The 27878-nt window shown below is 41.5% G+C and overlaps 1 protein-coding gene across 1 annotated transcript in view; it reads right to left on the bottom strand.

Moving 5' to 3' along the window:
- Positions 1-4048: 4048 nt before the first annotated feature.
- The window catches only part of WDR7 (WD repeat domain 7), a 400989-nt gene continuing 377159 nt past the window's right edge, over positions 4049-27878 (bottom strand). The window contains exons 26-27 of the mRNA XM_030925915.1: positions 12646-12750; positions 4049-6847 (exon numbers count right to left, since the gene is read on the bottom strand). Of these exons, the coding sequence (XP_030781775.1) occupies positions 6644-6847; positions 12646-12750 (309 nt within the window). The 3' untranslated portion in view covers positions 4049-6643. The remainder of the gene's footprint in view (positions 6848-12645; positions 12751-27878) is intronic.

The raw sequence follows: 27878 nt of genomic DNA, 5'->3' as shown, positions 1-27878 counted from the left end.
CATTTCTTCTTGGTGTCAGCCACCAGTTTCTCCAAGCCAAGCAGCTTATAACATCAGGGCAGTGCCTTTTCCCTGGCTCCTTGTGGGTTGTTCAATCCCCTATCGATAAACTCTCCCTTAATCCACTTTATAGTCTGTTTCCCCTTGACCCAGCACCTGCTTTAAATCCAGTCGCATTTCAGTGGCTACATTGGGTACGTGTTGGTGAGGAGCTACAGCTCCTATGGCAGATGGTTCTTTCCCTCTCCCAGCAGGTCCAGTGCTTTGGCAGCCAGGTTGCACCATGACTTAACCCAAGTCACTCTGGTGGGGGGTATGTGTACTTCTGCACGGGAGAAGCCTCTGCATTATCTTCAAGCAAAGGAGGAGGGGAGCCGGCTTTGAACAGGGAGGAAATGGCCATGTAGGCACGCCCGAGGAGGGTTTGCTGGAATTGGGGATTCAAGATTGTTCAAGTGCATCAACCCAGAGAACCCCGTTCACCTCTGTCAGGGCTCTGACCCTGGGGCAGCAGATTTTCAGAGGTGAATTCAGCCTCTGGAGCTGTGCTTCTCCATGGGCTGAGGCTGCTCATGTTTGGCTGTAGGAGATGAAGCTATCCTTAGTTGTTGCTAAGCAGTCTCTCTGGCTTTCGCATTTAGCCTCTAGTGGGTGATTAATCACCCTTCAGCTTTTCATTGTCTTTTTCCAGAGCACTCCACAACAGTCATCCAAGTCCATTGTCTTTATAATTGTTCCTTTCCCTTATTTTTCAACTCCTGCCATGCGGTACCCTCCAGCACATCGCCCTCCAACAGCATGCCATAGAAGCATCACCAAGGAAAGTTTTAACAATTGTGCAGCCAAGGTGCCAGAGGCTGTCCATGAGGGCCCACCCCCAGTGATGGGTCCTTCTTGCCATGGTTCAATGGGTGGCTCAGCTCCCAAACTCCGTTTTAGAATCTGTTTCCTTGGGCCACTCCTGGTGGGTTCTCTGGGATGCAGACTGTGTGTGAGAGAGGTCTGCACATAGGAAGTTTATGGAGCAGTGTTCTTGGGATAGCATCAGTAGGGAAATGCCCAGGTCTGGGCAGAGAAAGAGGTTGAGCTGGGATGCAGTTCAGTGATGCCTTCAGTCAGTGTTCAAGGGAGTTCTGGAGCTGGGATGGCCTTTCTAAGTGGTTTTGAAATGGAGCTCGGGCCTGGGTCTATTTATTTATTTATTTATTTATTTTTGAGGCGGAGACTCACCTTCCTTACGACTTGCTGAGTCTCACTCTGTCACCCAGGCTAGAGTGCAGTGGCACGATCTCAGCTTGCTGCAACCTCCATCTCCTGGGTTCAAGTGATTCTCCTGCCTCAGCCTTCTGAGTAGCTGCGATTACAGGTGCCCACCACCCCGCCCAGCTAATGTTTGTATTTTTAGTACAGATGGGGTTTCACCATGGTGAAACCAGTTCAAGACTGGTCTTGAACTCCTGACCTCAAGTGATCCTCCCAGCCTCGGCCTCCCAAAGTGCTGGGATTACAGGTGTGAGTCACCACACCCGGGCCGGGGCTGGGTCTTTAAACCTCTTTCCTGACCCATCATGGGATGTGTTTGCCCCCCAGGAAAGGAAGCATGACCTAGGGTGAGACAGTTCTCTTTGGCTGGGAATTAATCTTTAAGGAAGGACTCAGCACACAGCTGTTAGAATGCTTGTTCTGGTGATAACTTCAGCCACAACCAACCAGTTTCCTCTGCTGGCATATATTTTGGCATTTCTTCATGTCTATGAATTTTGGTGAGAAGCGGGGTGGTAACATGTAGCAATATGGCAAAGCAGGTGGGGAATACAAACAGAACCACAGGAGCCCTCCTTTGGATAGGATGTCCGGATCTACTTGTGGAGTCCACATAGAGATGAAAATATACAACAAAAATCCAACAGTTTTCCAAAGAACACAGGTCATCTTGTTTATCCATGCTCAATAAGGACTCCTGTCTCCTAAAAATATTAGCTTACATCTATTGAGTGCTTCCTATGTGCCACTCTTCTAAGCATTTGACAGGTGCAATACAATGGATTTCACAAATGCAGCACATATTTACTTCATACCCCTACAATTCAAGCAGTGCTAGGCTCCTGGCCTTCTCTGGGAAATCTCAGAATATTGAGGAGGTTTGGCTGGCTGCATTCTCTTTTTGAAACAAAACAAAATAAAAATTTCCAGCCTGATCTGTCACCTCAGAATAGTATGGGATTTATTAATGAGTAAGAAGGTATATAAATAGAAGCTATATTTTCACTGTATTTTTAATACTGTTTAATTAGCACATGTTTACTGCAGGCCTGATGGTATACTTTAGATACTTAAGATTCCTTTGTCCTTCTGAGCTTGTCTGGAAGGTATAGACACCACTGGCTTCTTAGTTTTCGTATCAGTAGGAAAGCAAAGAATCTATATCCACTTGATGGAGGTATTTGTCTACAGAATGAATGGCTCTAATCTTGCTGGTAGGAATGAATTGTTTACCATCTTCCTAGAGGTGCATAAACCTCTCCTTCAGAGAGGCATTAATTAGAATATCTTCATAAGTAATTTGCTTAAAGGGACTTGGGAAACTAGAAAAACATTAAGTTCTAGGTAGAAGAACTCTTTTCTCATGCAAAGGATTGAACCGAATGTGAAGAAGGATCCAGGATTTACAATACCATTATGGTAGAATCAACAAGAATTGCAAAACCAGATTCTGAGATGTTAGCACAAAACAATGTAACCACTCAAAACAAAACAAAACAATTTGTAGCCTAAAGGTGTACAGAAGCAGGAAGTCTGAATGCTTTTTGAGCATTCAATATTCATAGTTCTGCTGCTACAAAATGTTAGTTTTGACTAAAGAGGGATGATCACCTCAATGCTCACACAATTGTGAACCTGGTTCATTAAAAGGACAATTACAAGCACAAAACTCTCTGTAGTCCTTTTTTTGTGTGTGTGTAAACAGCAAAAAGAACTGAACATCTAATTTTTGAAATTCTTCTGGCTTTTCTTTTTGACCTTTGGTATTTGTATGTATTGACGATCTCTAAACCATTGCACAAAAACACCTTGAAGTGTCAGGCTTTAAAAATGAGTCTTCTTTTCTCTTTCTCCTGTGCAGCTTGGATTATCTTGGCCTTGTCAAAATACATTCTCTAGTTAGAGGGTGGAAATATTTCCCTCCTGGCTCCAAAGTATTGATTTTCTTCAACACTCAGCTCTGTCAGTCAGCCGAAGGGGTGAAAGGTGAAAGTTCACCCAGCACTGCTTGGCTTTACCTTCCTATTAATGTCACGCCCTTTCCACATTTGATCAGTTTATGTGATCACTGATCATACAGAACTGTTACTGCCCCTATTTTCCCTATAAGAATGCATTTAAGTCCTGAGATGTTAAAACATTTCCTGGGGCCCATAGTGGGCATTTGATAGGGCCAAAGATGCCTCAGACCAGTCCTGAAATGTTCATCAAATTCTTATAGAAAATTATACTGTTACATGATGATTGACTCAATTCAAGCTTTTGTGTTCTTATCTGAAATAATTAAGAGAAAAGAAGTACATTCACTACTTACACATAGCCCTCTATGAGCAATAAGGACCTACTTTATTATTCTTGATTTTTCTGAAAACCAATTATACCCTTTACCTCAGGGATTCACATTCAACTCCAAACTGAGTATGAAATGCAGTGAACTTAATGATCTCAGCTTAGCTCCCAAGAGGCAGCCAACCCATGCCATCCAATCTGACAAGATACGATTTGGTGCCATTAACAGTCATTTGGGAGCGTGTAGGGTGGAGATAAAGCAACAGGCATGCAACTCCCTTGCCCAAACCACAGAGGGTGCCATTGAGTTTCTGGAGGGAGAGTTTCTCTCTGTACTTCTGCTCTACTGTCCTCTGGGAATAAGTTGCCTTTCCCAAGCCAGCTCTCCAGGGAAATGAATGATTAGAGGCAGCAGGGCGAGGGGAGCATACGGATTTCCACTGAGGGTATTTAAGATGAGTGAACACTGGAAAAGGTAATAATGTGAGAAAAACAGTTTTCAATACAATTGTTTTATTTAACACACATATGTACACAGGAACATTCAGCATACATAGAATCTATTAAGTGGAATCATTAAGAAATGTCTGGAGAGGCAGACATTTTAATTCACTCACTATACACAGGGAGTTCAATCATCACATTTTCATACAGGTGTCACGTCATGTCATCTTTTGCTTGTAAATTACCAATGAAGCCACATATGTCTCTACATATACAAGGACAGGTCCAAATACAGTGCCAATGAAATCAATAAAACATTAAAGGTGTACGCTGGGATGAAACTGCAGAGTTGACCTCAGTGCTGAGAAATCTAAGCTGGGATGAAGTTTGGGACTGTGGCTATTAAAATAGCCAAGGAGAGATTTATGTTAACAAGAATGCAGATATTTAGTAGTTAGAGATGACCATCTAATCATCAAACATCATCCACCCCAGGGTTTTGCAGCCATAGCTTTCTACTGGCCTTGGTTGTCTGTGCATACAGAACACTTGAAAGGCCGACCCACACTCGTGGCCCAGGGCTATTGCTCCTCTGGGCCTCCTGGCTTTGCTCTCAACCTTCGTAGTGGTGGGAGCCATCTGTGTGTTGGCGGCAGGCTGCCTACCGCTCCCACACCTCTTTCTTGATACACAGAACATTTTTGTTAAACAAAATGCTAAGGTATACATTTACCTCATCATTCCAAATAGAGATGCAGTCTACAATAAATTAATTTCCATTTAAGTTCATAAAGTAAACATATGTTGGGTATAGAGAAGACTGTGGGCCCACTGGAAAACAAAGTGAGCCTTTTAGTTTACCTTACATTTCTCTAGCTATACCAAACACAACAGCACGTTCACCAAACAAATAAAGTCTACACTGTATAGGTCTTTGTTTCTTCCTTGGAAACTACATATATAATCTTTATAAATACAATGTACATGCATGTGCCTAAATTCACTTTTGAAAGAATACCCAACTCTAAAACCAAGGAACAGTATAGATTTGCCATCAATGGGAATAACATCATATCAATATGAAAGAGATGTTCTAGTGGTCTTAATTTCTTAATATGTTCTTTAAAAATCTGTTTCAGTGAAATAACCTATGTTTGTTCCTAGACCTTGATCCTACATTTTTGTATATTAGATAAACTCTTACAACCTAAACTTTTAAGACTAAATTCTTTCATTATCATTTTGGTTCCTTTGTAAACTTCACATATTTTCTCTGAATTTAACAAGTAATTTTCTATTTTTGCATTTAATAAATGATTTTGCCCAACGAACCGACCAATCAACAATTAGGCAACCAAACAACCCCCCACAAATATATACAGATCAAGGTTTGTTAGAAACAGTTCATACAAAATATTATTCTATTATTTCATTATTATGAGCTAGAACCAGACAATCTGATGTAAGAAGAAAGTGATATAGTTAAAGCTTACTTAGAAGCATAATGAATACCCTCATTGCAATGTCTGCTCAAATAAATTAACTGAGAGCCCACACATTGTTATATACACTCCTGAACATTTGTGCCATAGTTATTACTTTTCCAGAATACTTGTTTAAAAGAAATACCTTATTAGCTTTCCTTTAGTTGATCAGTAGTAGTTTGAAGGCTGAATTATAATAATTTCATAACTGACATTTGCCACACATATGGGAACTACAGGATTGTGAGGTTTCCGGGGGAAAGGGGTAAGCTCTTTCTTCAACAGGATCTGTAGCAGTGGGTAGGGGAGTCTTCATTTCCGGTACACGCTATGCTTCCGAACTTGGCTCTTTATCACAAAAGTCCCTTCAAGAGATTAGTTACAGTGACTGGATAATTACATTAACTAGATCATAAGGAGTGATTATTTTTATTTTAAATTACTAAATACACTATCATTTAAGCAAGAGATGAGCACTTCGGAAGGCTAAGTGTCTGGAAAACTATTTTCTACAAGAAAAATATTTTTGTGTGTGTATATAATTTCTCATGAATCTCAAACTGGTTAGCTGTTGATAAAGAAGGTGGTAGCTAAACCCTAGGAAATTGGATTGAGTAATTTCCTAGCACTCACCAGAAGAAAAGAACATGTAAACACAGAATCTTTTTGGTAAACAATATTTTAGGAAATTCAAAGGGCAATCATTTCAATCATGAGGACTACACCACATGACCTCAACACCCAGGGTCAGAACGGCCAGATTCAAGCAGCACTTCAGAGGTGGGGTTGAGATGACTAAAATGCTGATCTGGGCTGGGAGTGCAATCACAGTGTTTATTGATTTTTGTGCTTCTGGTGCACCAAGCAACAAGAGCGTTCCCAAGAACCGCTGGCTTTCGGCTCCCATCTCTGGCAGGAAAAAACTACCTGGTGACAGGATGGCCACATCCTGCGGAGCGTATGTGCGTGCCTCTGAATCGACAGATGGCACTAGCGGGGTCTGCCCCTGAGAAGCATGCACAAGTGACAAGACCTGGCCGCACCCCTGGACGGCACTGGGGTGGGCAGGCCCCTGGGAACAATCTGGTGGGAGGAAGGACAGAGCAACATCGGCTTGGAGAATTTAGAGAACAAAAACGCAGTCACGGCGGCAGGCAGCAGCATTAGACCATGAAGCGGTGCTCCTTCCCATCATGGGCCATGAGGATGACGTTGCGGTTGGAAGTCCAGATGAGCCGGGCCAGCTTGAGGGAGTTGTGGGAGCCGGGGGACGCGGGCTGCACAGGCGGCACCTGGTAGGTTTTAATGCAGCGCAGCTGAGGTGCCGAGTTCAGCATGCCGATGCTTCCCAGCAGTGACGTGTTCATCTGGAGGGACAGGAGAGCACATGTGTCACCTGAACAGCCCTCTCCCTTTCCCTATCACAGAGATTGGGTCGATCTCTTCTGGCCACTTTCTCCTCCATCATGGTTATTCTCCTTCACCTGAGCTTGTTCTTAACCTCTCAAAAGTTCCTTTCGGTGTGCTTGGAACTGTTCTGATGCTGCTACAGTAAATGCAGAACTCTAGAGGAATTTCATGGGGGTAGAACCTGACAACAGGAGAGTCCATGGATCTTTAGGAAGAGAGCTAAATTATAACTCTTAATAAAATGGTTCATTTAAACAACACAGGCGTTTGGACATTGTGGATATTTAAAACTGAAGACTTTCATGTTCTTTACCACAATGCTAACTGCATTCCCTGATGGATGAGTCAGCGAAGACAAGTTTTGGGATTTGTAATTAGTTCAAGAAAAGGAAGCAAGGTTAAGCAGTAGACAGAGTGACAGTTCACTGGATCAAATAAAGCTCAAGATTCCCTTCCACCCCCATTTCCCACCTACTAATACCTTCACTCCTTACTTGCTTTTTAAAAATTCGCTTTCTGGGAAGCTCTTGCTTATTATAAAGTGCAGAACCAGAATCAATTTCATCTCAACACTATGTCTGTGCTTTACTGTTTTGCTATTATACTAAGGAGAGTCCGCTCTTAATATTTTATTGACAATACCTTTTTATCAATTGATGATTTCTGCTTTTTGGCAGTTTTTCAGGATTTAAATTTTAGCTTTTCTTAATTCATTCACATAAATGAAAAATAACATGGAAATTATGAATCATGAACAACTATGCATTCAGGTTGAAGTACTAAATATTGATGGTAGTTGTCTACGTGAACTGTTTCCTAAGCAACTGAGTCTGAAGATTTCTTTGGATTCTAAGTATTACTTAAAATATATTCACAGCATGTGTGCTATTATAATATCACATGGAAAGAATACTGAAAATCTGGAAAGAAGTCTCAGAAATAATACTTTTTCTTTGTACTAATTTTCATTTCCAATGCTTCTCTCCAGTATAACCTCCATCTCAATGTGTAAGATTTCTAGAAATTTGCATGAAGCATGCAGATTATGATCCAACATCTACCAATGGTGGATCCATGAAACTCTGGCAAATCCTAGGACATTTAAGACGTGTTATCACTGACATCATCCCCTGCATGTGGATCACTGCAAAACACAAGCCATTCCTTTTTCTAGCCCTTCTCAGCAGCAGGATGGTGTCAGAGGGCGTAAATCATGGCATCTCTAGCAGAGTGTGTGCAGGCTCCACTGACATTTTCACAATTTAAATCATCTTGAGTAATAACCCTTTTAAGATGACTAATGTTACTGATTTTCCTGCATTAATAATAGTGCCAAACACAACACAGAGGTGAAAAAAAATCACTAGTGTACGAGGTCACATTTTAAAACCAAATGTATGGTTATTGTTAACTCTTTCTGTTAAAGTTTGGTTCCTGTTTCCAGCCAGGCAGTTCCTTACTGTCACCCTTTCAGAAGCCTGTTTCTTTGCTTCCTTCTCTCCTTTTCCCAAAAACTTCACAAAAGATAAAAATCAATGCCTTATTGCTTTCTTGGATGTTCCCAAATAGTTAAAATATAAATAATGATGGTGAGCTTGACTTGATAGATCCAAATGACCCAGAAGATTGCTGGTTAACATTAACTGGCCTCAACAGGCATAGTGCGTTTTAGAAAAAAATTTAATTTCTCAGTTGATAAATAACTACAAGGTATTTTTCATTCTTTATGGATTTTCTATGAATATATGTACGAAGCTTGACTTCTGCTGGTAACTCAAAAGGCAAGGGGCATATAATGCTCAGACACTTCCTTATTTTTAATTCCTCTCTTCAAATTTAGCCATGAACAAAAAATGGGTTGAGAGCTAAACATGAAAAGGGAGAGAATATCTCATGGGAATACTCTAGATGTAAAGATTTTAGAAAAGGCCATTACAACTGGGTTCCTCTTATAACCTGAGCCATCCCTACTTTGATAAATGCCTTTGGTCGGATCAAATAGCCTTCCTGCCTGAGAATAGGGATACGTGAAATTCTATACGGAACATAACTGTTATAGTTGCATACATGTGGAACAGTAAAGACCCCCATGTTCACTAAAATTGATTGCTCAAGATCATCCTTTTCCTATGACCTCTTCAAATTTGGCATGAATCTGAAGTATTATAGGAAGGGTATTAGTTTTTCCAATAAACTCAGGCAAATGACTCTCTCTGAAACAACTAACAATTTTGTTATTCAATATTAATGTTTTCTTGACCAGCGACAGCGACAAATGATGCTCAGGTAAGGACATCTTGAGCCTTGAATGAATGCAAACTATGTGGAATTATGAGATTTGGTAACATTCACTTTTTCCTGATTGCAAAGATAGTAAATACTCATTATGGAAAATTCAAATAATAAAGAAAAGTACAAAAAGGAAAGCAAAAAACTCCTGAAATATCTTTTCCCAAAGACAGTCCCTGTTAAAATGTTGGTAAACAACCTTCCAGACCTCCACAGGTACATAAAGATGAAGATAAGCAGATTTAATAAATTTTATATGAACAAGCTTATATCAACATGTAGTTTCAGAATTTGCTTTTCTGTTCAACAAAATGTTGATGGCAATCTTCTCTTGTTAATGACTACAGATTTACATTATTCCTTTTCAATGGCTGAACAGTATTCTACTATACAATGGAGTAAATTAAAATAAATGAAACTAGTATCTACCTAACTTATTATCAGCATTTCTGAAACAGGATATTTGCTGGGCAGTGGTGGTAAGATTTGGGTGAGAGAATTGTGACTGTATTTCATTACCAAACTCCTCCTCTTGCTCAAATACCAATGGATACAGAGAAGTGAAATATTCAAATCAGGTGGGGTTAGAAAATCAAAGGGCTTGAATGACTGCCAAATTACATCATTTGACAGATGAGAATGTAAATTCACTCAAATGTAACTTTGGCTTTTTTATTCCCGTCAAAAATAAATGCTTCACAAAACTGGTTCTGTGAAGATTATTTTCTCAACACACAGAAACACAGATATAATTCATCACAACACGAAATGTTTTAATGCTATTCCCAATGTAAGTAATGCAGGACACAGACCTTACTAAGTCTCACTTGAGTAATTATCCAACCAATATTTCTCATTAACACTCATTTCTCAGCAAAGATTTTAATAGCTGATAGCTTTAGTAAGGTTCTGTATTAATAAGACTTCATTAAGTTTTCAAAATATATTACAGTACACTTACTGGAATAATATAAAAGTATTCTCCTACATCATTACAACGAAACATGCATCTAAATAAATCAGCAAAGTCCATTTGGGGAGAGCAGCAGTAGATCTAATACTGTTTTTTGAACTCTTTTTAATTCAAATAAGACAACTACACTTCTACTTCTGGAAGAGATTTCACTGCATTTTCCCGAGAAGCTGAAAGGACTTGCTTTTGTGTTTTCCATTAAAATTTCATGTCTGAGTTTGGTATAACATAAACATCAAGAAATGGGCTGTATTTTAAATTCTGACACTGGTTTTAGAGGCAAGAATGACCTGGGTGTTGCCTGGGCTGCTTCGGCTCTGGCATGTGCAGAGTTTAACAGGAAGCAGCCCTTGGAGTAGTAGGTGAGCTTCTGGACTAAGGACATGTGCTGCAGCCCCACTGTGTGCAAAGCCACGTGTCCAGGCACACAGATGTGAGTGTGCTTGGCAAAGCCCAGAGTCAACAGCAGGAGGCTTCAGAGAGGAACTGGAAGACGAAAAGATGTTATCTGAAAAGGAAGCCATCTAATAAATGAGCTTGATCTGTAAGTGAAACGGAAAAGGATGCCATCCAATACACGAGCTTGATCTCTAAGTGAAAAGGATGTTTCCCATAATCCCATCAGTGACCTGGGCAGTAATTTTGATATAAATAGAAAAATATTCAATGAAGGGATGAACATATCCAAATAAAACCTTGAAGATCGAAGGGGAAAAAGATAATTTACCATTTAGAAAATTCCATTTAAAATACTCCTGGAAAAAGTATTTAAAATACTGGAAAAAGTTTCAAATCTGGCTAATATGTGAGGTATTTCTTATATAACAAATTATGTTTTCTTAGCAGAAAGAAAGTTGGAAAAAAGAGGTGTTTTGTTTGTTTATTCCAAAGAAGAAACCCTGGACAGAACACAGGTTTCTGGCAAGCATGGACCCATGACTTACTGATCTCTGTGTCTCTAATGCACATGCCAGTACCTATCTCTCAGACACCCAGTAAATGTGGAATAAGTGGAGCTTTATATAAATATTCCTCCAAGATCCCAAGAGAACAGGAAATGAAAGAAAATTTGTATCAAGGTACAGCTGACGTAATAGAGGCCACTGAGTTAGACATCAGTAGGGAGGGGAAAAAAAATCAGTAGGTAAACTCCTTAAAGAAGCACTGCTGCAAAAGCCCAGTTTCTGGACACCTAACGGAATCACTGTGGAATTTCAGGAGAGGAAAACACCAGTGCTGTGGTTATTCACTGGGAAATGAGGGCTGGGTGAGATCTCTGATAAAGAGAGTTTAATATGAGCGAATTAAGATGTTGGAGACATATTTTGGAAGAAAGGCTAATGAGAAAATAAACTGGAAAACTAAATTAGATAAAAGTAGAAGAAGTCTGTGACGGATTTTGAAGTTGTCATGCTTTAATAGCATGTTGTTAATTAAGTAATTTATTGTATCCATTTTACATTTTATTACCTATTGATTTTATGCTGAAGCCTTGTTTAAACTTTTATTTTGTTTTGTTTTAGTTTTCAAAGCAATAAATTGAATCTCATAAAACATACTGGCATCCTAAGAAAATAAAGAAAACAACAAAATTTTAAATTAACTTTGTTGGGGGTGTTTAGGTAATGTTTAATTTCTTGGTAATTTTCGGGACTAAAAGAGTAAGGCAATTAAAAAGAAGGTGGGATAGCAATTAAGCAGTGAGGAGAAAACACATTCTATTGCCAAAATTAGTTTCTCAAAATTAGTGTTCATTTTATTCAGAATTAAACATGGGCATTCTCATGAACTGCTTACCAAAGACTATTTGAGATCTTAAGAAATGTTTTGAACAGTTTGAGAATTATGAGTATTATGTGGGAAGTTCAGAATGCAAAGAAAAATGAGATAAGTATAAAAGGGACATGAGGTGAACACTAGGTAAACACCTTATTATCCTCTGCCCTACGCCCTGTTAGATAGAGTCACAGACCCAGGGACCTTGTGTAAATGAATAGGTGCAGCCAGTGAGGCTTCTCCTGCCTGATTCCTCTCGGGCCAGGCCCTCAAACATGCCAGCCCTTGCTCACGGCAACTCATGCACCTGTGTCCCCTTCTTAACCACTCACACTTCCTGACCAACCCTGAACACCCAGCCCTTCTTCCACATCACTCAAGCCTCAGCTTAGGTGTCACTTCCTCTGAAAAGCCTTCCCACAACCTTATTCTCAGGCTCCCCTGGGACCATAACTGCTTGCTTATTTATGTATGTCTACTTCAGACTGCAAGCTCCGTGAGAGCAGATGCCCCTCTCTCCAGATGGCTAATTGTATTCTCAGCACCCTGCATGCTAGTGCCTGGCACATCATCAGCAATCAATACAGACTGGATGTTTGCTGCAAGGAGGGAGGGAGGACAGGAAGGAGGGCCGGCAGGTAGGCTCAACAGGAAGGCTTACTACCAAAGCCATATCACGCAGTATACGCTTTAAGACCCTGGAACATCTACCCTTACCTGCCAAAAAGAAATGTGGCTGTCAGTGTTTGAGTAGGTGGCAAGGTATCTTCCATCAGGAGCAAAAGCCACTGCAGTGATTGGTCCCTTGTGTCCATGGATTGTCTAAAATAAAATTCAGATATCATGAATGGTAAGCATTCCACAGGACAATTACAAGTATACACACAAATGCATTCAATGTTGAATAAGTTACGTCACGGGTATTAGATGCTGTTGTCTTCTTTGTTTATTAAGTCAGCTTAGAAAAGTAAGCCAAGCAACCGACATTCTCTCATTGAGGGAACTCTCCAAGGGCTTCAGTCTTGTTCTGAGGCTGTCCACCTGCCTCCTATTTGGGAGGGCAGCATGAGCCCAAAGAAAAATCATATGTTAATAGGCAAACCAATGTGCTAATTCATTTATGTTCACCACAGGGAAGAATTTTACAATTAATTAGAAAGGTAAGAAACTGATCACCAAAAGTATCCAGGAACTTTGCTCATCTGAAATAAAACAGTCAAAGCTGTGTTATAAAAATCCCTGTTCTGGAAGGAGTTAAAGGCTATAATTTCATCTCCTTAATAATTATACACTGCTCATGCTTTATGCTTCATTTTCTACCAATAACACTGTATTTAAATGCATATAGCTGCAATTAGTAAATATACATCCACACACATGTGGGAGGTTTGGGCACACACATAAATCAAATACCATTAAAAACAAGTTAACAGGGATAGTTTTGAACCTCTGCCAAATAGCGATCATTGATTTAACCATGAATAATAAAAAGGAAGTTGTATTTTAGACTAGGTCTTTGATAGAAGGTCCCTCTTAATAAAAACAGTACTCAAGTCTGATGATATTAATAATTACAGAAGACACTGGATACTAAGCAAATTAGCATAATACTGTATTAATCTCCCTGCACTCAACCATTAAAAACCATACCTCTGCTACATTAACCAATATTCAGTCCGGCTTACAAGCTGCAGGTTGGTCTCCTCCCTTTGTCTAGAAAGGAATAGGAAATATGTGCCCCTAAACTAAGAAAATTCAGGACGGGTTTGCTTCCAGTTGTCATTTTTGATAAAGAATTGTGAGCCCTGAGTCTCAGTGGGAGCATCAGGCTTGTTATGTGATTCGGCCGATAGGTACTGTACATTTCAGAAGATTTTTTCATACTATATATCTGAATGCCTAAGATGAGGAAGAAGAGGGAAAACAGGGGTAGAGACACAAGCACATTCCTTGCTGCCTTTGCATTCTGTCCTTTTTTGTCATTAGACTTTCAAGGGACTGTGGTGTCCCCAAATAACACTTGTTTTCTAACACTCAAAAAAAAAGTTATGTTGGTACAGAACTGGGCTCTGGGTAGGGAGAGAGCACCGATGTGAGCCAGACTTCCTGGGTATGCATATGAGCTCCACTACGTACTAACTGTGGAACCTAAGGCCTGTTATGGAAGGCACTTAACATCTCAGAGTACCCATGTTTGTAAAGTAGGAACGATGATGATGATAATGATAATATCGAGAGCTTTGTAAAGAGCTTTGTAAAGGTTAAATGAGGTAATACATAGTGTTCTGCACAATGCATGGCATATAACAATTCAATACTTTTAATATTTTTGTTACTCCTGCTTGCTTACAGATGACCAGACACATATAACCAGTCATATAACTCAATCACTTGAGTACACCATTAAATGAACACTTCTCCAAAACTATGCCTTAATCACACATTTCAGAATCAGCATTATGTAGCATACCAGGTTGCCTATAAACACAGACTTCAGACTGTGGCATTTGATTAAATAGATGTGATTACTCATGATGCTGGCCCATAAATGTACTAATTTAAGAAATGGAGTGCACTTGCTGAATAATTATTGCAAGAAACCAGCTTAACATCAACTATTCTGGAATGAGAATCACTTAAGCAGGAAAAAAGTCTTTAACCAATTAAATCAGAAAAAGTGGTCATTCCCACTTACTAGGTCAGTTTAATCAGCGCATTGGGAAAGCATTTTTAACCGTTTTTTAAAATCAAGATTCAGTTCTGCTAAAACCCTGAAATTCTATTGGGCCAATCTGAGGCCACTTTATGGTAAAGACAGTCGGACAGTAAGGCCTTGACTTAGAGGCTGCAAACTCAAAACCCTTAAGCTGAAATTAGATAATAGATGTGTTTGGTTTGGCCTGCAAAAGTGCAAAAAATGGAATTTTTTTCAGCCCATCTTTCTAATTGATCAGATGTTACGTAAAATCAAGATTTCCAGCCTCTCCTGAAAAACTGGAGGATCGGGCAATACTGGGCCTCTGTTCACATGTGGCAGCATCAGCCAGGGCTGAGTGGTGGTGAGCACTTCAGCCTGACCACGTGCTCTTCACTTCACCAGCCCAGCATTGACACAAAAGAAGTCCTGTGTTCCAGGCTGCCCAGCTCACTTATTTCCTGCCTGGTCCCTCCTGGCATTTAATGCAAACTTTCTATTACAAATATTTGATTCAAAATTCAAAGTTTCTTCCATGCTCTGGGATCCCAATATCCATCTAAAACTGTGGGTAGACTTTTCTAAGAAAAACTGGCCCTTCTTGAAAGCCCTCAAAGCCCGACTCTGCGTAGAGGTGGATTGAACCTCCTTCTGGAGACTGGGCTCCTCAATTTCAAAACAGAATGCCAAGCCTTCCTCCTCCAGATTAGCATCCTTCCTTAATCAGCAACCAGAAGGTTGCTTCAGTAAGTTAGAGAACGCAACAACGAGCCGGCTATAAACCAGCAGGTCCAAAGGATGTTACAACCCAATGGACACATTCACACCCCTTTCTTGGAGGCCAGCTGTTGGCTTGTTGTAAAAGTAGTAAAACAGACTCACTGGGACCATATTTGCTCCTTCAGAACATTCTTCTCTAAATATTCCATTTTTTGTCTTCCTCTGGCGAGTATTTAAAACATCCATGTGAAGAGTACTTCTATGTCAGCTGAAGACACCGAGCAGTTATTTAAGTGGCTCTCATAGAAGATCTTGGGAAATAAGTTCAGCCTGGAATTTTCTGCTGGGAAAATGTTTGTCTTTCCAGATAAATTTGTTGCTTTCTTTTATCATGTAACAATAATTACATAACCTAACACTGGTTTGCTTTACTGCCAGGAAACTCAGAACTAAATTTATGCTCATCCTATACATCGAGTAATAAATACTTCCTCCTACTCATTTTACTCATCACTGTTCCGTTTTAACTTTTGTTGAAGTCCTGTCATATACTGAGTTTAACTTTCTTTAAAGTCTTCTTTGGACAAAGGGGGACTACATCTTGGATCAGAAGTTCACACACACATGCACACACACACAGCATGATGCATCACACACGCGCGCGCGCGCACACACACGCGCACGTGCACACACAGCATGATGCTGCTAGGTGCCCCATAGGGCTGGCTTTTTAAAGCAACCTAAAGAAAAACCACAGAGTGCTGACTGCAGCTGACAGACAGACCTACTGTCTCGTAAGAGCAAGTACCGCTCAAGCAGTGCAGGGAAGTTCGCTGTTTTAAATGGCTTGGTACATCTGGTGAGTTCATTACAATCTCAGCCTGAGAGGTGCTTCAGCCCTCACTATAATGGAAATGTTGCCATTGTCTTTTGTTCAGACTCTCTGAACTTCTAAGATCTGTGCAGGCACCACCTGAATTGACTTCAACTGCTACTCTGGCATTAGGGATGCAGCTGTGAGGATTGCAGAGAACTTGTTAGTGCTTTGTGATGGAGCGGATTGGATGGTTTGGGTGTCAAATGCTGGACCTTGAAGAACATTTTCCAAAAAACAACAAGTTTCAACATAAAAAGAGGTTTGGTAGACTTTTTATATGCGAATGAGTATCATGCCTTGCTATATTTTCAGTCAAAGAAATTGCTGTCGGGGCAGAGCAAGATGGCCGAATAGGAACAGCTCCAGTCTCCAACTCCCAGCGCGAGCGACACAGAAGACCGGTGATTTCTGCATTATCAACTGAGGTACTGGGGTCATCTCACTAGGGAGTGCCGGACAATCGGTGCTGGTCAGCTGCTGCAGCCCGACCAGCGAGAGCTGAAGCAGGGCGAGGCATTGCCTCACCTGGGAAGCGCAAGGGGGAAGGGAATCCCTTTTCCTAGCCAGGGGAACTGAGACACACAACACCTGGAAAATCGGGTAACTCCCACCCCAATACTGCGCTTTAAGCCAATTGGCACACCAGGAGAATATATCCCACACGTGGCCGGGAGGGTCCCACGCCCACGGAGCCTCCCTCATTGCTAACACAGCAGTCTGCCGCGATCTATCCGCAAGGCATCAGCGAGGCTGGGGGAGGGGCGCCCGCCATTGCTGAGGCTTAAGTAGGTAAACAAAGCCACTGGGAAGCTCGAACTGGGTGGAGCTCACAGCAGCTCAAGGAAACCTGCCTGTCTCTGTAGACTCCACCTCTGGGGACAGGGCACAACAGGGGAAGCAGCAGAGGCCTGTGCAGACGCGAACGACTCTGTCTGACAGCTTTGAAGAGAGCAGTGGATCTCCCAACACGGAGGTTGAGATCTAAGAACGGACAGACTGCCTGCTCAAGTGGGTCCCTCACCCCTGAGTAGCCTAACTGGGAGACATCCCCCACTAGGGGCAGTCTGACACCCCACACCTCACAGGGTGGAGTACACCCCTGAGAGGAAGCTTCCAAAGGAAGAATCAGACAGGTACACTTGCTGTTCAGCAATATTCTATCTTCTGCAACCTCTGCTGCTGATACCCAGGCAAACAGGGTCTGGAGTGGACCTCAAGCAATCTCCAACAGACCCATAGCTGAGGGTCCTGACTGTCAGAAGGAAAACTATCAAACAGGAAGGACACCTATACCAAAACCCCATCAGTACGTCACCATCATCAAAGACCAGAGACAGATAAAACCACAAAGATGGGGAAAAAGCAGGGCAGAAAAGCTGGAAATTCAAAAAATAAGAGCGCATCTCCCCCTGCAAAGGAGCGCAACCCATCGCCAGCAACGGATTGAAGCTGGTCAGAGAATGACTTTGACGAGATGAGAGAAGAAGGCTTCAGTCCATCAAACTTCTCAGAGCTAAAGGAGGAATTACGTACCCAGCGCAAAGAAACTAAAAATCTTGAAAAAAGAGTGGAAGAATTGACAGCTAGACTAATTAATGCAGAGAAGGTCATAAACGAAATGACAGAGATGAAAACCATGACACGAGAAATACGTGACAAATGCACAAGCTTCAGTAACCGACTCGATCAACTGGAAGAAAGAGTATCAGCGATTGAGGATCAAATGAATGAAATGAAGCCAGAAGAGAAACCAAAAGAAAAAAGAAGAAAAAGAAATGAACAAAGCCTGCAAGAAGTATGGGATTATGTAAAAAGACCAAATCTACGTCTGATTGGGGTGCCTGAAAGTGAGGGGGAAAATGGAACCAAGTTGGAAAACACTCTTCAGGATATCATCCAGGAGAACTTCCCCAACCTAGTAGGGCAGGCCAACATTCAAATTCAGGAAATACAGAGAACGCCACAAAGATACTCCTCCAGAAGAGCAACTCCAAGACACATAATTGCCAGATTCACCAAAGTTGAAATGAAGGAAAAAATCTTAAGGGCAGCCAGAGAGAAAGGTCGGGTTACCCACAAAGGGAAGCCCATCAGACTAACAGCAGATCTCTCAGCAGAAACTCTACAAGCCACAAGAGAGTGGGGGCCAATATTCAACGTTCTTAAAGAAAAGAATTTTAAACCGAGAATTTCATATCCAGCCAAACTAAGTTTCATAAGTGAAGGAGAAATAAAATCCTTTACAGATAAGCAAATGCTTAGAGATTTTGTCACCACCAGGCCCGCCTTACAAGAGACCCTGAAGGAAGCCCTAAACATGGAAAGGAACAACCGGTACCAGCCATTGCAAAAACATGCCAAAATGTAAAGACCATTGAGGCTAGGAAGAAACTGCATCAACTAATGAGCAAAATAACCAGTTAATATCATAATGGCAGGATCAAGTTCACACATAACAATATTAACCTTAAATGTTAATGGACTAAATGCTCCAATTAAAAGACACAGACTGGCAAACTGGATCAAGAGTCAAGACCCATCAGTCTGCTGTATTCAGGAGACCCATCTCACACGCAGAGACATACATAGGCTCAAAATAAAGGGATGGAGGAAGATCTACCAAGCAAATGGAGAACAAAAAAAAGCAGGGGTTGCAATCCTAGTCTCTGATAAAACAGACTTTAAACCATCAAAGATCAAAAGAGACAAAGAAGGCCATTACATAATGGTAAAGGGATCAATTCAACAGGAAGAGCTAACTCTCCTAAATATATATACACCCAATACAGGAGCACCCAGATTCATAAAGCAAGTCCTTAGAGACTTACAAAGGGACTTAGACTCCCATACAAAAATAATGGGAGACTGTCAACATTAGACAGATCAACGAGACAGAAAGTTAACAAGGATATCCAGGAATTGAACTCATCTCTGCACCAAGCGGACCTAATAGACATCTACAGAACTCTCCACCACAAATCAACAGAATATACATTCTTCTCAGCACCACATCACACTTATTCCAAAATTGACCACATAATTGGAAGTAAAGCACTCCTCAGCAAATGTAAAAGAACAGAAATTATAACAAACTGTCTCTCAGACCACAGTGCAATCAAACTAGAACTCAGGACTAAGAAACTCAATCAAAACCGCTTAATTACATGGAAACTGAACAACCTGCTCCTGAATGACCACTGGGTACATAACGAAATGAAGGCAGAAATAAAGATGTTCTTTGAAACCAATGAGAACAAAGATACAACATACCAGAATCTCTGGGACACATTTAAAGCAGTGTGTAGAGGTAAATTTATAGCACTAAATGCCCACAAGAGAAAGCAGGAAAGATCTAAAATTGACACTCTAACATCACAATTAAAAGAACTAGAGAGGCAAGAGCAAACACATTCAAAAGCCAGCAGAAGGCAAGAAATAACTAAGATCAGAGCAGAACTGAAGGAGATAGAGACACAAAAAACCCTCCAAAAAATCAATGAATCCAGGAGTTGGTTTTTTGAAAAGATCAACAAAATTGACAGACCGCTAGCAAGACTAATAAAGAAGAAAAGAGAGAGGAATCAAATAGACGCAATAAAAAATGATAAAGGGGATATCACCACCTACCCCACAGAAATACAAACTACCTTCAGAGAATACTATAAACACCTCTACGCAAATCAACTAGAAAATCTAGAAGAAATGGATAATTTCCTGGACACTTACACTCTCCCAAGACTAAACCAGGAAGAAGTTGAATCCCTGAATAGACCAATAGTAGGCTCTGAAATTGAGGCAACAATTAATAGCCTACCCACCAAAAAAAGTCCAGGACCAGATGGATTCACAGCTGAATTCTACCAGAGGTACAAGGAGGAGCTGGTACCATTCCTTCTGAAACTATTCTAATCAATTGAAAAAGAGGGAATCCTCCCTAACTCATTTTATGAGGCCAACATCATCCTGATACCAAAGCCTGGCAGAGACACAACAAAAAAAGAGAATTTTAGACCAATATCCCTGATGAACATCGATGCAAAAATTCTCTATAAAATACTGGCAAACCGGATTCAGCAGTACATCAAAAAGCTTATCCACCATGATCAAGTGGGCTTCATCCCTGGGATGCAAGGCTGGTTCAACATTCGCAAATCAATAAACATAATCCAGCATATAAACAGAACCAAAGTCAAGAACCACATGATTATGTCAATAGATGCAGAAAAGGCTTTTGACAAAATTCAACAGCCCTTCATGCTAAAAACACTCAATAAATTCGGTACTGATGGAACGTACCTCAAAATAATAAGAGCTATTTATGACAAACCCACAGCTAATATCATACTGAATGGGCAAAAACTGGAAAAATTCCCTTTGAAAACTGGCACAAGACAGGGATGCCCTCTCTCACCACTCCTATTCAACATAGTGTTGGAAGTTCTGGCTAGGGCAATCAGGCAAGAGAAAGAAATCAAGGGTATCCAGTTAGGAAAAGAAGAAGTCAAAGTGTCCCTGTTTGCAGATGACATGATTGTATATTTAGAAAACCCCATCGTCTCAGCCCAAAATCTCCTTAAGCTGATAAGCAACTTCAGCAAAGTCTCAGGATACAAAATTAACGTGCAAAAATCACAAGCATTCTTATACACCAGTGACAGACAAGCAGAGAGCCAAATCATGAATGAACTTCCATTCACAATTGCTTCAAAGAGAATAAAATACCTAGGAATCCAACTTACAAGGGATGTAAAGGACCTCTTCAAGGAGAACTACGAACCACTGCTCAGTGAAATCAAAGAGGACACAAACAAATGGAAGAACATACCATGCTCATGGATAGGAAGAATCAATATTGTGAAAATGGCCATACTGCCCAAGGTTATTTATAGATTCAATGCCATCCCCATCAAGCTACCAATGAGTTTCTTCACAGAATTGGAAAAAACGGCTTTAAAGTTCATATGGAACCAAAAAAGAGCCCGCATTGCCAAGACAATCCTAAGTCAAAAGGACAAAGCTGGAGGCGTCACGCTACCTGACTTCAAACTATACTACAAGGCTACAGTAACCAAAACAGCACAGTACTGGTACCAAAACAGAGATATAGACCAATGGAACAGAACAAAGTCCTCGGAAATAATACCACACATCTACAGTCATCTGATCTTTGACAAACCTGAGAGAAACAAGAAATGGGGAAAGGATTCCCTATTTAATAAATGGTGCTGGGAAAATTGGCTAGCCATAAGTAGAAAGCTGAAACTGGATCCTTTCCTTACTCCTTATACCAAGATTAATTCAAGATGGATTAGAGACTTAAATGTTAGACCTAATACCATAAAAACCCTAGAAGAAAATCTAGGTAGTACCATTCAGGACACAGGCATGGGCAAGGACTTCATGTCTAAAACACCAAAAGCAACGGCAGCAAAAGCCAAAATTGATAAATGGGATCTAATTAAACTAAAGAGCTTCTGCACAGCAAAAGAAACTACCATCAGAGTGAACAGGCAACCTACAGAATGAGAGAAAATTTTTGCAACCTACTCATCTGACAAAGGGCTAATATCCAGAATCTACAAAGAACTCAAACAAATATACGAGAAAAAAACAAACAACCCCATCAAAAAGTGGGCAAAGGATATGAACAGACATTTCTCAAAAGAAGACATCCATACAGCCAACAGACACATGAAAAAATGCTCATCATCACTTGCCATCATAGAAATGCAAATCAAAACCACAATGAGATACCATCTCACACCATTTAGAATGGCAATCATTAAAAAATCAGGAAACAACAGGTATTGGAGAGGATGTGGAGAAATAGGAACACTTTTACACTGTTGGTGGGATTGTAAACTAGTTCAACCATTATGGAAAACAGTATGGCAATTCCTCAAGGATCTAGAACTAGATGTACCATATGACCCAGCCATCCCACTACTGGGTATATACCCAAAGGATTATAAATTATTCTACTACAAAGACACATGCACACGTATGTTTATTGCAGCACTATTCACAATAGCAAAGACTTGGAATCAACCCAAATGTCCATCTGTGACAGACTGGATTAAGAAAATGTGGCACATATACACCATGGAATACTATGCAGCCATAAAAAAGGATGAGTTTGCGTCCTTTGTAGGGACATGGATGCAGCTGGAAACCATCATTCTTAGCAAACTATCACAAGAACAGAAAACCAAACACCACATGTTCTCACTTATAGGTGGGAACTGAACAATGAGGAAACTTGGACTCGGGAAGGGGAACATCACACATTGGGGCCTATCATGGGGAGGGGGGAGGGGGGAGGAATTGCATTGGGGAGTTATACATGATATAAATGATGACCTGATGGGTTCTGATGAGTTGATGGGAGCAGCACACCAACATGGCACAAGTATACATATGTAACAAACCTGCACGTTATGCACATGTACCCTAGAACTTAAAGTATAATAAACAAAACAAAACAAAACAAAACAATAAACAACAGGCATATACAATAAAAAAATAAAAGAAAACATAAAAAAAAAAGAAATTGCTGTCTTGAAAAGACAGAAATGGAATACAAAGAAATTAATCAAATTCAGGAAGTGCTACGAACAATTAAAAAAAATCAAACAATTATTCCTAGCAGGAGATAGATAGAGTGTTGAACTGTTAAACACCCCCACCCCATTTTCTCATTAAAGAAAAGGAACTGAGAAGCAGAATAATGAACAATACTTAATGCACCCAACAGTTTTTAACATACATTTTCAATGTGCTCTGCAAAGAAATATAATTAACCCAGTTGCACAGAGAAGGAAACAGAAATGAGAATTTCTGAAATGATTTGGTGTCAACAAAAGCCATGACTTTCTAGAATATTCTCTTTAAAACTGCTCTTCACATGATCTGTCAGCTTCCAAATGAGAAGTTTGGGACTTGAAACCAACCCACTTGGAGGTCGAATAAAACGAAAGAGAACATCTTATATTTATTTGTAGGTCTCATCATTTTTTTCTTTAAAGGGGAACACAAAATCCTACCTAAACCATTTTCTTAATTTTAACATAAATTATGAAAACACGATTTCCAAAAGTAGGTAAGATTTCCCCATCGTGAATGCCAGCACAAGGGAAAGATTCATAAAGTACTGACCCATGTATTTTGTATAACGTTTACTAACATAAACTGGAAAAATGCAGGAGCGTGGACTGAACCTTGACGGCCCCCAGGGTCTTGAGGGGCTGAGAGAGAAGCGGCCCGTGTGGCTGTGGGCTTCTCAGGAAGCAGCGTGGCTGACTTTAGATTAAGTCAGGCAGTTGCAATTTGAGGGGTGCTTGAAAGGTCTGCTGAGCCGAAATATGTCCTCCCCAGTTGGCTGCACATGGCCTCTGAAATCTCGAAAAACACAATTATGCCTTCACCTGACGCATTTTCCCTAGAATGTGCTCTGGCAGAGGGCAAACAGGACAAGCTTGTTTTCATGAGGTACAAGCATGGCAGATGCCCTGACTTTAGGGTGAGCCTGAATGAAGTGTCTGTGTGTGTAGGGAGGCAGAAAATAGGTGAGACAGGCCAGAAATTCAAGGCAGTCAGTGCCCCAGCAGTGAGGAAGAACTCTGAAAAGGAGAGGCAATACCAAAGACCTGCAAATACCTACATCTTCCCAGTGCTGCTCCCACTTAATGATACCCGGCAATGCCAGGTGAGGTGCAGTGGGTGCTTGCAGCACTCATTGTATGTTTGGTATCTCTCACATATTAATAGCAGCTGAAGTCAGAAAACGGCAGCTAAGCGGGGGGAACCAGGCTCTGATTTGCATGTCTTTCTGACATCCCAATACGGGAGCCTGTAGATTTCATGGCTGGCTGGCAGGGAGGTAACTGCTCAAGGCAGAGAGAAGACAAAGACATCGCTCTGACTGACAGCTCTGTTAGGCAAGGGAAAGGCTCATCAAAAAAAAGCCATTTCAAAAGAGTTCAAAAGTTAAGAATTAATTATGTTCAAGGAAAAAAAATCCCCCCTTCTTTTCTCCCAAGCAATCAATTTCTGAAAATTTTATTAGATATTTAAGGTTCATCTACTCAAGGAAACAAATTATAGATTCAACAAATAATTTAGGCAGATAATAACACCATTAAAAAATAGATAATCTCATCTATGGCCAACTAGAAGGCTCAAGTCCAATTTAATTATCACAATGAACTAAGCCTTCTCAAGTCTCTTTGTGCATAGGCTCTTAAGACCACATGGTGCTGCCAAGAACACTGAAGTCACCCATTCTGTCCTGTGTGTGGACAGGGCTATGGTGAAGCAGGTCAGACAGATGAAAATCTATTCTGTTTTCAAATAGCTCCAGAGAAAGATTCCCAAATCTCCCCTGAGGACCCTTTTCAGTGTTTAACAATGTGTGCTTTCAGGAGATTTTTCCTTATATCAAAATCCAAAACACTGCAGTTGAAGCTTGCTTCCTCTGGTCCTGGCCTCAGTAGAGATGGAGAACAGCTGGTGACCAATCTTAGTGTGACAGCCTTTTAAAGGCTCGAGGGCTGTTGCAGCTATCTGCCCCCTCTTTTACTTAATTTTTGTTTTTAGGATTAAAAAAAAATCCCAGTAACTATAACCTTTCCTTTTGGGTCTTATTTCTCAACTTCTTAATAATTTCAGTGGCTTTTCCTTAAACTCTCTCCAAGCTTTCCAATCAAGACATCTTAGAGTTGGATGGTATCTTAGAGGTCACCTTATTCAACGACATCTCATGATGTGGAGTTTCTTTATTTATTTATTTATTTTTTTGAGACAGGGTTTCACTCTTGTTGCCCAGGCTGAGCGGAGTGGCATGGTCTCGGCTCACTGCAACCTTCGCCTCCCAGGTTCAAGCAATTCTTCTCCCTCAGCCTCCTGAGTAGCTGGGATTACAGGCACCTACCAACCACCTGGCTAATTTTTTGTATTTTTAGTAGAGATGGGGTTTCTCCATGTTGGTCAGGCTGCTCTCGAACTCCTGACCTCAGGTGATCCACCCGCCTCAGCCTCCCAAAGTGCTGGGACTACAGGTGTGAGCACCTGGCCTCAAGATATGGAATTTCTTTTTTTGCCTCCCTTCCCTCCCCCTTCTCCTTTCTTTTCTTTCTTTCGTTCCTTCTTTCTTTCCTTCCTTCCTTCCTTCCTTCCTTCCTTCCTTCCTTCCCTCCCTCCCTCCCTCCCTCCCTCCCTCCCTTCCTTCCTTCCTTCCTTCCATGGAGTCTTACTCTGTCACCCAGGCTGGAATGCAGAGTGCAATGGCACAATCTCGGCTCACTGCGACCTCCACTTCCAAGGTTCAAGTGATTCTCCTGCCTCAACCTTCCAAATAGCTGGGATTACAGATGCGTGCCATGATGCCTGGCTAATTTTTGTATTTTTAGTGGAGACAGGGTTTCCCCATGTTGGCCAGGCTGGTCTCGAACTCCTGACCCCAAGTGATCCACCTGCCTTGGCCTCTCAAAGTGCTGAGATTATAGGCGTGAGCCACTGTACCCGACCAAGATGTGGAATATCAAACCAGACTGAGTACTGGTATTAGGAGATCAGATGTCACTACAGTTTCTCATGACACTATGCAGCCTGGCCAGCATATGCTTATTTTATCAGAAAATGGCAATTGTGGCTGATGATCACCTTGAAAAGGAAAAACTTGTACAGTTGTTGGCATGCAGATGGCTGACATTTGAAGTGCTCCCAGTTATTTTTAGGAGAGTGAGATGTGCGCACCTCAGCCAATGGACAGAGTCTTGAGGGTGCAGAAACATCTCGAGAGGCATCTGCTGACAAAAACCCAGATGATTAGCCCCTGCTCTAAAGCCTCTTCTACCACTTTCCAGAAGACATTAGTACTCATTTTGCACCCTGTTTATTTTCATTAAACAGGTACTCCCATTCATTTATTGCTCATTAACTCTCTTCTATTTCTCTCTTCTCCAATTTACTAATTCTCAACACTTACATCATATCACCTGGGTGCTTAAAGAGGTTAGTTTCTGTCTCACCATTGGGTCTTGATAAAATTGCATCATATAACTTAATACTTTAATTTAAAACAAAAGGTGGATTTAGCAAGGGTCAAGTATAAAACAGCTGTTGTCATCCTTGAAATAAATGTTAAAATTGTACATGGAAGGTAAACATGCACTATTATGCTATACCACAGAACAAGAGTCCTCAACCCCTGGATCATGGACTGGTACCGGCCCGTGGCCTATTAGGAACCAGGCCACAGAGCAGGAGGGTGGGTGACAGGTAAGCAAGCCTCTGCCTCCTGTCAGATCAGTGGCAGTATTAGATTCTCATGGGTGCGCAAACCCTATTGTGAACTGTGCGTGCAAGGAATCTAGGTTGTGCACTCCTTATGAGAATCTTAACTAATGTCTGATGATCTGAGGAGGAACAGTTTCATCACAAAACTATCCATCCCACTCAGGTCCATGGAAAACTTGTCTTCCACGAAACTGGTCCCTGCTGCCAAAAAGATTGGGGACTGCTGCTATAGAGAATCCAAAAAGTATACTAAAAAGGGAAACTTTTGTAGCATGTATGATATGCCAGGTGCTGTTCCTGACACTTTCACATAAACTTCTTAATCTTTACATATCAACCCAATGAGATAAGCAGGCTATGTTATTCCCCACTTCATAGATGAGGGGACCGAGGCACAGGGAGGTGTGATAACTTGTGTGGGTGAGAATCCAGGCAGTCTGGTGCCAGAGTCTGCCGCCTCACAGGATACCAGGTAAAAGAAACTGCTGGATCTTCCATCTCCGTAGCTTGACTTTCCTACAGCTGAGAAAGTCTTACATATGTTACACACTAAAACTTACCAGTGACTTTGCCACACCAAATAACAAAGACCTTGAGTGATGTCTGGTGGTGCTTGGAGGCTGGGTGCAGCCCCAGCCCAGGCAGCTACAGCAGGGCTGCTTGGAAGCAAGAGCTTGTGGTGGTGCTGGGGCTTGCCAAGGGGAACTGTCCGTCCCCTCGTTCTGGACAGGCAACAGTCAACCAGCCCACCTTGCAGACCCTTCTGAATTTCAGGGGACCTCACGGAACCCCTAGACTCCCAACCCCATGTGGCATGGAGGTGGCTTCCACATACACAGGAAGGTCCCTGGATTGGCCCAACCTCCCTTCCTATCCTGGTGCTGTCCTGGTCCACGGCAATCTTCCCTGCCCTGCCATCCCTGTGAGGACGGCTGGGAGGACAGCACCGCCTGGGACATAGGAAGCCCATTTTCCCAGGGAGTCTTGCCTCTGTGTGGGGTGAGGCAGGGTCCACTGGCCCACTGCCACAGTGAGGGTGAAGAAACACTCTTTTATTTGACCCACCTCCAGGAGTTTAAACCTCTTAAAACAGAGTTGTCCTGGCCTTCTTCACTGGCTAAGAAGGAGGAAGGTACCTGTGTTGATTCCCCCAGACGCCCAGGCCAGATTACAGACACGGTGGCCCCATCTCTCTCACCAGCAGCCTCCCTCCCTGGTCCTCAGTGCCTGAAGGCTTTCACCCTCCTATCAGCTTGTTTGTACCCCAAAGAGGCAATACCTTCCTACAAGGACTATAGACAAGCACTTTTTAAAGAAAGGATAATTAGAGTTAGGAACCTGTTTCTTTCTCACTTGGGACCC

Source organism: Rhinopithecus roxellana, chromosome 21, assembly GCF_007565055.1.
Source record: "Rhinopithecus roxellana isolate Shanxi Qingling chromosome 21, ASM756505v1, whole genome shotgun sequence".
NCBI classification, from domain to species: domain Eukaryota; kingdom Metazoa; phylum Chordata; class Mammalia; order Primates; family Cercopithecidae; genus Rhinopithecus; species Rhinopithecus roxellana.
This window is presented reverse-complemented; position numbering and strand designations above follow the sequence as displayed.